The 9,129-nt window shown below is 42.8% G+C and overlaps 1 protein-coding gene across 2 annotated transcripts; it reads right to left on the bottom strand.

The window, feature by feature from the left end:
- Positions 1-5,771, bottom strand: PEX19 (peroxisomal biogenesis factor 19). Of its 2 annotated transcripts, none has more exons than XM_054563321.1 (8): positions 5,671-5,771; positions 4,089-4,198; positions 3,502-3,667; positions 2,973-3,058; positions 2,594-2,755; positions 1,573-1,749; positions 1,311-1,355; positions 1-1,146 (listed from the first exon to the last, which is right to left on the bottom strand). In XM_054563321.1, exons 1-8 carry the CDS (start codon positions 5,738-5,740, stop codon positions 1,063-1,065), a joined length of 900 nt encoding a protein of 299 aa, XP_054419296.1. In that variant the 5' UTR covers positions 5,741-5,771; the 3' UTR covers positions 1-1,062. The 2 variants fall into 2 exon arrangements, with proteins under 2 accessions (XP_054419296.1, XP_054419297.1); XM_054563322.1 differs by having other exon boundaries at positions 2-891.
- Positions 5,772-9,129: the final 3,358 nt, after the last annotated feature.

The following is a 9,129-nucleotide window of genomic DNA, read 5'->3' as shown; positions in this document are numbered from 1 at the left end:
GATGAAAAACAGGCCACACTCCTCACTCAAAATATTTATTAGTCTGGAAAAAGGACCCAGGCTGCACCCCACACTTTCCCACACCACCTCCCTGAATCAAGGGATAGGATTCAAAGGAGTTGTTTCAGATGAGCCCAAATGTATCTGGGGAAGAACAGTCACTCACTTCCTAGACTTGACATTACAATTATATTGTGTTTACCATGGAGAGAGGGGACCGATGAAATTGGTAGATGGACTAGATGAGGGGAAACAGGATGGGCTGTTGTTTGTCAAAGTTTGGGCTCAGAGAAAGGCTGAAATAAATGGATATTTTTGAATGAGGGGAGATAAGAAAGGCAAACGAAGTTCAAGGGCTGGGTTCATCCAGATCACATAGCATTGTGGAAAGAACCAGGGCAAACAACCTGAGTTCTCAGGATGGAACAGGGAGTTGAGGACTCAGCACCTCAAGAGAGGGGGATACCAGGACTTCTCTTTCAAGCCTACTGTTAGATGCAAAAGCCTCTACTTCCTTTCCCTTCAGAGAATTCAAAAAGGTCTGTCCAAAGGCAACAGGCCATGGTGACAGACCTGTAGTTCCAGCCCAGCAAAGTTGCTCCCCATTCATTTCCAAATGCCCTGCCCAAGAGACTATAGAAATACAGAGTCCCAAGACTCTGTCCCTGCTCCCCAGACCCTAGAGAGGGAAGTGGAGACAAAGCATGAAGACCCTGGATACAAAGGTGAACATCAATGTGGGCAAATATAACAGTATTTTGGGAGAAGGAAGAAGATCCATGCCCTAAAAGGGAGGCATTACTTCACCTTGTAGGTATCTGGGCCTTTGTTAGCAGCAGAAACCACAAACAAAAGGGCTCACAGAAATGGCCTGCAGAACAGGTCTTATTCCTAGAAAGACAGGGAAAAAACCTCAGTTGGTATGGCGCCACCTTGGGTGGGATGACAGATGGCAGTGGCCAGACCACTCCTGCAGGCAACATTCCTGCCTCAGCTCCCAGTGGTTCTGCTGACTCCAGACGTTCCCCATGGCTGGGAATCAGGGAGGAAATGTGTTGTAATTCACATGATCAGACACTGTTCACCACTGGCACCTGGTGGGCCCGACAGATTGAGGGCATCCAGGTCAAAGTTGAGGCCAGGAGGCTGGAGAGAGATGAAGGGACTCAGATAACTGCTCGCACTTTAGGTCAGAGGATCTGAAGGTCCGTCCCCAGTAGCCACAATTACCACTTGAGGTACAATCCCTAAAGGTTAAAGAATTCTAGAAACCCAGGCTCAGATTAAAATCTAGGAGAAGATATACTCACCATCTCACCAGCCAGTTCTTTTGGAGGATGGCCCAAATCCTGTAGCTGGAAAATAAGGAAGAAGAAATATGAGACAGAGAAAAATCCCAAAAGACAATATAGCATCTGTAAAGAAGAATCTAAGCTATGATCTCTCTGCTTTCTCCTGAGGACCGTGCTCTTGTGCTCTCTCTTCCACCTGGGTTTGGCAGTGTTGCTTCCTTCCCAGATGCGTCCTCTACCAAACACCCAACAGTGTGGAGATGGTAGAATGAGGCCTTACCTGCTGCATAAGATCCAACACCACCTCAAAACGAGCTTTCTGAGTGGCCTCGTTGTCTGTGGGGGTCTCTGCCTCAAATTGCTTACATATCTTGCCCATGACACTGTGTTGTTTCTGGTATTTTTCAAACTGTTCTGGAGGTAGAGATTCCCGGTGACTCTGCAACCATTCTGGATACTAAGTAAAGAGAAAATGGGTGAGGAAGAATTAAGTCAACAATGGATAAGGAAGGGAAATAAAATATGAACAATGAAGTACCAAGAGAACGGGAACGGAGGAGATGAAAAAGCTAAATAAGCTAGTTCAGCATGAGAAGTAACACTGATCCAACCAATCACTTGGCATTTATGATCACCAGAGGATGGCAAACTTCCTCCATGAAGGACCGGGTAGTAAATATTTTAGGTTTTAAGGGCTGTATGTGGTCTCTGTCCCATATTTTACTTTATTTTTTTTAAAATTTTTGTTAATTTACAACCTTTAATGTAAGAATTAGATTTAGTCCACCCAGACCCTGGTCTGCTGACTCCCTGCCTACACTATTCATTTCATACTTGATCACATGTTGCCCTGTATCACTGAAAAGCATCTATTCCTGTATTTTATCTCCTTAATAACACTATAAGCTATTTGATGGCAGGGGCCATCATTTAAAATTACTTTTAAATTGTTCATCGTTTGAAACCAGTAAATCCTCAGTGAAAACTTGTTGGAGAAATGAAGTTAGAAATGCAAGGGGTTGATCTGACAACAAAAGAATTATCAAACCAGTGTACAGCAAACTAGAATTGAAGCATTTCCCCTTCTACCTTAAATATCCCCAGTGTGATAGAGCTTTATTCCCTTAGAGAACAACTACTCTCCAACTCTGTCCAATCCAAATAAATAAACATAGGAGGAAAAAACGAGAGGGACTTGTGTACTGGAGTTTCTCTATCTTTGCGTGCTCTAAGTAGACAAAGCAGCCCACATGAGTTGACACAAGAGCAAGGAGGAAAAGCAGAAATAGGAGCTCACAAACCTTTTCTGTGATCTCCTTCAGTGATGGGTACAGCACATCTTTGGACAGTAGGTTCTGCATGATACTCTGCATGAGGGGGAGGATGTTTCCTTCCCCATCCCCTTCATCCATGCCCAGACCTTCCATGGCCTTGGTCAGCTCCTCTTCTGACATGCCTGAGTGCTAGAAGGATAGGTGAGAGGGGAGCAGTATATCACCTTCTTGGGGTGCTTACTACCCTTTGAGGTGGGGAAAAAAACTATTTAAACATGCCTGTAGCAAAATGGCAAGGAAGGGACAGACTTGAGATGATAATACCCAAGAGAGTCTGTCTTTGAGACTCTGCTGGTGAAGTATCTGAGAATGGGACCCTAGTGTTTCCCCACCTCTTCCCTCTCACCTGCAGGTCAGTGGCATTTTTGGCTAGTCCACTCAGTGTCTCCTTCAGGCAAGAAGTGAATTCTTGTTGGGAAGTCGCATCACTACCTAGGTGAGATCAAAAGAACCAAGGTCATTTATAATTTTAACTATTTGCTTAGCTAGACTGACCTGGTTACCAGCTTGGATAGGAAGCATTTACCAGTAAGTCACTAGCACTCTAAATTTTTTAATGCTCTATGGTTATTTTCAGAGTCATTTTCAAGACTCACGGAGTCCATTTTCATGGACTGTGTGTTTGTCTGTGCTCCATGATGACACCCACAATAACACTGCAACCTTTAAAAGGATCAGTTTTCAATAATACTTCCAATTACATTCCATCTATCTCATTCATCAGCAGGGTTCCCATTCATCTTTCTTCTCCTTCTTCACCCCGTGGCAGTGGTATCATGATTGCTATCAACTTTACTAAGAATTGTGGTGGTCTCAAGCAATGATAACTTAAGAGGTTTGTTCAGATATTTCCAGTTGCCTGGGTCGCTTCTCACCCACTCTTCCGGCAGCCTCTGAGAGCTTTTGGAACTGCTCCACCAGGTGGGGCTCTTCCTCAGCCAACTCCTTCATTGCATTCTCGAACTCTGCAGTGGCTTGGGAAGCCAGCTCACTGTCAAACAGTTCCTGGAAAAACTTCTCTTGGGAGGCGAAGAGGGCATCCTACAGAGGAAGAGTGGCTAAAATGTGTCTCTTGGAACCACACTGCACCTGACCTCTGACAGATGCAACAGGCAGACGCTCTGGGAAATGCAATGCCTTCCTTCTACCCACCTCCGATGAAAATTCTAACTACCTCTCTTGCGAGGACAGCAAAAATGTATCTGGCCACTGAGGGAAGGGTATAGAGTAGCATTCTCAAATCAATCATTTAGACTTGCTCTTTTCTCAAGGAACTTTCTTGAGACTACTCTACCTCTAGTCCCTGTTTCACAGGGACTGAAACTTGCAAGAGCACTCAGCAAATTCGATGTCAAGGCAGCCTCCTCCCCCAACTCCCCTCTGGCCCACAGGGTCCTGCCCCACCTCTACTCAGAGATGCATGCTATCCCATCCCCCTCCCTTAAACAGATGGAATTTATACTTTGGCAGTGTCTCCTGGCGATCTCTTCTGGGGCCCTGAAGCATCAGAGGCCGTGGTGGTAGGAGGAGGTGCTGGGGAGGGTCTGGCCTTATCGAAATCATCAAGAGCACCTTCAGAGACAAGAGACATGGTATATATATTGTGAATGAATGAGAATGAAAGGCTGGGGTGGGCTGAGGGTTCTGGGCAAAGCACCAAGAGAACGATCTTTTAAGCTGACAAGTTCCCTCAGTTTTTCTCCTTTTCTTGAGTCTTCCTTTTCTGGCCCACCCCTCAGTAAGCCTTCCAACTCCCTCTGCATTACCTAATTTATTACAATCAAAGGGGGAAAAAACACCTTAAGGTGGACCTGGCATCTCTCTCAGAGCCACGAAGAGAGTTAAAAGAAATTTTACAGAAACTTGTCTACACAGTGCCTTAGCTGTCACACTCTGATTCCCTAGAAATCCCATACATAGATCCAACAGGAGCAGAGAACACAGGTGTCCTTACACTCCCCACCCCCACCCCCACCCCCACTCTAACTCACTCTGAAGCCCCAAGAACAATCTTTGACAAGAAAGCAGAAGCCACAAGATGTCCCACCCAGCTTCCCATGGGGTCCTGCTACTAATACAAACTGAGGAACACCAAACTGCACTCTATGAAAGGCTATTAAACTCTCTTATTCTCCAATATAGCACTCCCTTGGCAAAGCTCCGAGCTCCCTCTGGACCTATCTCTGCAGATGACTGTGTGCCAATTCACACACTCACTTGGCACTCTTTAACATTTCTGTTCATCCCTCTGCCCGCCCACATCTCTGTGACTGGGCACGAGAAAATAATATTCACCTCTGCCCTGAAAAGCCTGCGTTCTCCCTACCATTGTGCTTGCCAGGCCTAAGAAAAGAGCACTGGCCCCACTATGGGCAAGACACCAAGAGGAGTGGAGGACAAGGCTAAGGAGAAAAAGAACATTCGCCCTCGTTAAGGAGGGTGAACTGTCTTCCTCTGAGACCTTCTCATTTTCAGTTTTTCAAAATAATAGGAAGGGAGTCGGCTTCAGCTCTGACATGAGGAAAGAACTGGAAAGTGGCCCAGTGAGAGAAAGGTGAAAACCGACTAGAAGGAAAGATTTGTCTTCTGTATTAAAGAGGATAGGACACTGCAGAGAATGCTGCGCTAGTGGTTTGCTAAGAGGTGACATATGCAATTTGTGAGTGTCCTCTTCACAGCCGACTGAAGACTCAATGCTTCTGCTGGCGGGAAGTTAGACTTCAAGAACTTACTAATCTAAAGCAAGGGGGGGGCGGGGTTCGAGCCTGATCTTGAAACGCCGTCCTCTGTGTTAATATCTCTCCTCCGGCAGAGAGGTCAACGGTCTGGGCCCTCATGGGCTCCAAGGGAGCTCCCCACCGCCAGTTGCAGAGGAAGGAAAAGGGGACCATGAGATATTCTTCAAAATCGCAGTCAGACCCTCCGACCCTGTCCAATCTTTGGACAGCCTCCCCCGCTCCGCCCTAAGTATCTCGAATTCACTTAACGCCTTGAATGGGTCCTCACACCCTCCCTCCTCGGGTCTTTCCAATACGGCTTCCTACTTTCCAAAAGCTCTTCCAATTCCTGATCCGCGTCGGGACCGACCCCACACTCCTCCTCTGCGGCGGCCATCTTGTTCCCTCCGACGCACCGTAGGAGGCGGGACTCTGCAGCGCCTTGCTCCCCGCCTCTTCCGCCTCTGAGACGAATGGCAACATGGCCCAGGGCAGAGCCGTCATTTTTAAAGGGACGGGAAGCTTTGGAAATTTTTGTTTTTCGTTTTTTTGGGTGTTTTTTTTTTTTTTTTTTTTTTTTTGCCAGAACCATAAGAGGTCTTACTGTTATCTTTTGCTAGGTTTCTTACTGGCTTGTCCTTTCTCTCAACTTCCTGCATTATCCAGAGAAATAGCTCTTCCATTATTTTTCTCAACACACTCTGACATACTATATATTTTGCTTCTTGTCTTGCTTTCCCCCTTCGCCTGAACCTCCCCCCAGAGAATTTCAGCACCATCATGGCTAGGATTTTCATCCCTTTGTGTTCACTGCTATTCTCAGCCCTAAGGCACTCGTTGTTTCTTCCAGACCGTTATGAAGCACATTTCTCTGCGGAATCTAGCAGACAGCTCTCCTTTCCTTTCTCCATTAGACTGTTAGACTAAAGAATACAAGACCAGGAACTTAGAACTCAAGGTTAGTTAATCAATTCAGGCAGAAAAAGCGACTCTGGGGCCTTGAACTGAGCGGGAGGGCAATGAATGTAGTAAGTAGTACTAGACTTCCTTCCCTGATCCATCTCCTTTTCTTTGTACAGAACCCAACCCCTTAATGGAGTGAATTTAGGAAGGCTCACATAGAGACAACTCTAGACATTTCCTCTCTCATCTGGGATTGTTCTCCTATTCAGAACTGTCAGAACACATAAACTGCCTCAGACACAAATCTATTTTAGCACTTAGAGGGCATCTACTGTTAAGACCCTGCACAGTGGATAAATCAGGACCAGCTGTAAAGGGGGATTAGGCTGGAGTCCCCGACTAGACATACACAAAGGAAGAATGGCACATGGTCTTAAAAGAGGTAAGGGTAAAGTGATGTAAAGTTTAAAAAGGAAAAATCAACATCAAAATGAAAAAAAGTCACTTCCTGGCTTTCATCCTTAACTTCCCAAACATATTCCTGAATACTGTTTTCAAGCACCAAATGTGCTACATTCTTGTTCTTTTACAGACAGGGAATAGACTTGTAAAATCGTACCTGTGGAAAACTTACTGGATTCTTCCAAGCACAAGTGGGAGAAAACGTTCTGAAATGGGAGCCAGAACACCTAAATTCTAGTCCCAACTCTCACTAAATTACTTTGTTCACAGGTCTTCACCACTCTAAACCTCAGATTACAAATATGTAACAATAAAGTTGGGGCCCTAGGATCCTTTTCAATTCTAAACTATAATCGAATCCTCTGATAAACCTCTGTCCCCAATACCTGTAACAATATATTATAAGCTAACTTTATCATTCAACTCCAAACTGCTCACGTGTGTGTCTGAGTATAATTATATCAAGCATGTTTAAAAATATAATAGGCATTTCTGTTGGCTTTTCATTAATGTGGTAATATAAGCAAGTTTACAAGGAAAACACTAGATGGTAATTGAGAAAATGAAGATGGGGTTGAAAACAAGCATGGTTCTTCTTTTGCATTATTTCTTAAACTTGCTCTGCTTTTCTCTTTTTACTACTGATGCTCCTAACACCTCATCTCATCATCTCAGTGTTTACTCACAGCCTGTCTTTCTAATGTATAGTGAACAGTGTTGCAAAACAGTAATTTGCAGCATTTTCTTCATATCACTCTTGTTTTAAGGACATAATGGCTCTCTTTGACATAAAGTTTGTCATAACTGCTTACTGACAAACTTTACATTCTTGCCTGGTATTCACAATTATTTCACATATACCCATTTTGTTTCCCCAATTCCGTAAGTTTCAAGAGGCATGGATTACCTACTTTTTTATCTCTGAGTTCAGAATAATGTTTATTTTTGTATGCAAAGTTAAATTTGTAATTTAATTTTTAAACTTACAAAAGATTTTTTTGCCAAGATTTATCACCAACTTGCATATATTTAAGGTAAGAATGTTTATAACTTGAGAAAGTGTTATCAAAGGCAGGCAGGTTTAGTTTGTGGATACTATGCTTGAGAAAACAACTCTTAAAGCTAAAAAAAATATAAAGGCCTGTGCTGTTTGACAGAGGAATTCTATTTCTAGTTTATCCTCCACACACACTTCCTCTGCATGTACAATGTATGTTCAGGTTATTCATTGCAGCACTGTTTATAATAGCCAAAGACCAGAAATAACTCAAATATACACCATGAAAGCAACTTACATAAATTATGGTAAATCAGACATGGTACAGAATGCAGAGAAGTAAAAAAAGTGAAGCTCTCTAACATACTGATATGAAAAAAAACTCCAAAATATGTTAAATGAAATAACTAACAAGGTACAACATAATTAAATAGTATGCTTCCATTTATGTATAAGAAGAGGATAGGGAAGAACATAATCACATCTGCTTATATATACATAAAAATTTCTGGAAAGATAAGCTAACAACAGTGTTTACTTATTTTGGGGAAAGTGGTAGGAGTGGCTGAAGAAAGGGGTCGGAAGATGTCAGAACAGCTTTTTACATTTACTAATTTTTTCAACCAAATGAGTGTACTGTTTATTGAAAATATACTTTTATTTTTTTAATAAAGATTTTATTTATTTACTTTTAGAGAGAGGTGGAGGAGGGAGAAAAAGGGAGAGAGAAACATCAATGTGCCATTGACTGGTTGCTTCTCACATGCACCCAACTGGAGACCTGACCTGCAACCCAGGCATGTGCCCTGATTGGGAATCAAACCAGTGACCTTTCAGTTTGCAGGCTAGTGCTCAATCCACTGAGCCCACCAGCCAGGGATGAAAACATAATTTTAATCAAAGGCACATCATGCTATTCTACTCAGTCTTAGCAAATAGCAAGCAAAACACTGTATTAGCAATGTGATCATTATGATATAATGTATTTACTTCTAATTAATTTTATATATGTATATGACATGTAAAACATCTAGTACAGAGACAGACATGATAGGTGCTCAATAAATACAGGCTATAATTAGCAACAGATGGAAGGTTGCAGTCAGTAATGGAATAGGGGGGCTATTTGCTTTCTGCCATTCTCACAGCAGTTTAATATATCCTATGAAAAATGTGTGCTTTGTTTTAAACAATGGGTATTTATTACTTTTGTAATTAAAAATAATTATTGAAGGAAAGATCTACTTTCGTGGGGCAGCTGTATGGAGTGAGTAGGAACATGAGAGTATCCAGGAAACAAATGGCAAGCCATGAAACTCTTGCAGAAATTTACTTTATTTAGTGTGAGAAACAAAAAATAAGAACAATGATTGTAAAGAACAAATCAATAAAAATTGATATGCATTTTTTTTTTAACCAAATAG

This window comes from Pteronotus mesoamericanus, unplaced genomic scaffold, assembly GCF_021234165.1.
Source record: "Pteronotus mesoamericanus isolate MK-2021 breed Mesoamerican mustached bat unplaced genomic scaffold, CSHL_Meso_final scaffold_705, whole genome shotgun sequence".
Taxonomy (NCBI): domain Eukaryota; kingdom Metazoa; phylum Chordata; class Mammalia; order Chiroptera; family Mormoopidae; genus Pteronotus; species Pteronotus mesoamericanus.
Note: the sequence above shows the minus strand (reverse complement) of the source record. Positions and strands in the feature narration are given on the sequence as shown.

What these genes read in the sequence shown, in the direction of transcription:
- PEX19 (XM_054563321.1), bottom strand. Translation starts at nt 5,740, where the DNA reads ATGGCCGCCGCAGAGGAGGAGTGTGGGGTCGGTCCCGACGCGGATCAG. An exon ending in TGAAGGAGATCACAGAAAAG is followed by an intron (nt 1,750 to 2,593) that starts GTTTGTGAGCTC and finishes CTCTTTACTTAG; the next exon opens with TATCCAGAATGGTTGCAGAG. An exon ending in TGTTGGATCTTATGCAGCAG is followed by an intron (nt 1,356 to 1,572) that starts GTAAGGCCTCAT and finishes CTTATTTTCCAG; the next exon opens with CTACAGGATTTGGGCCATCC.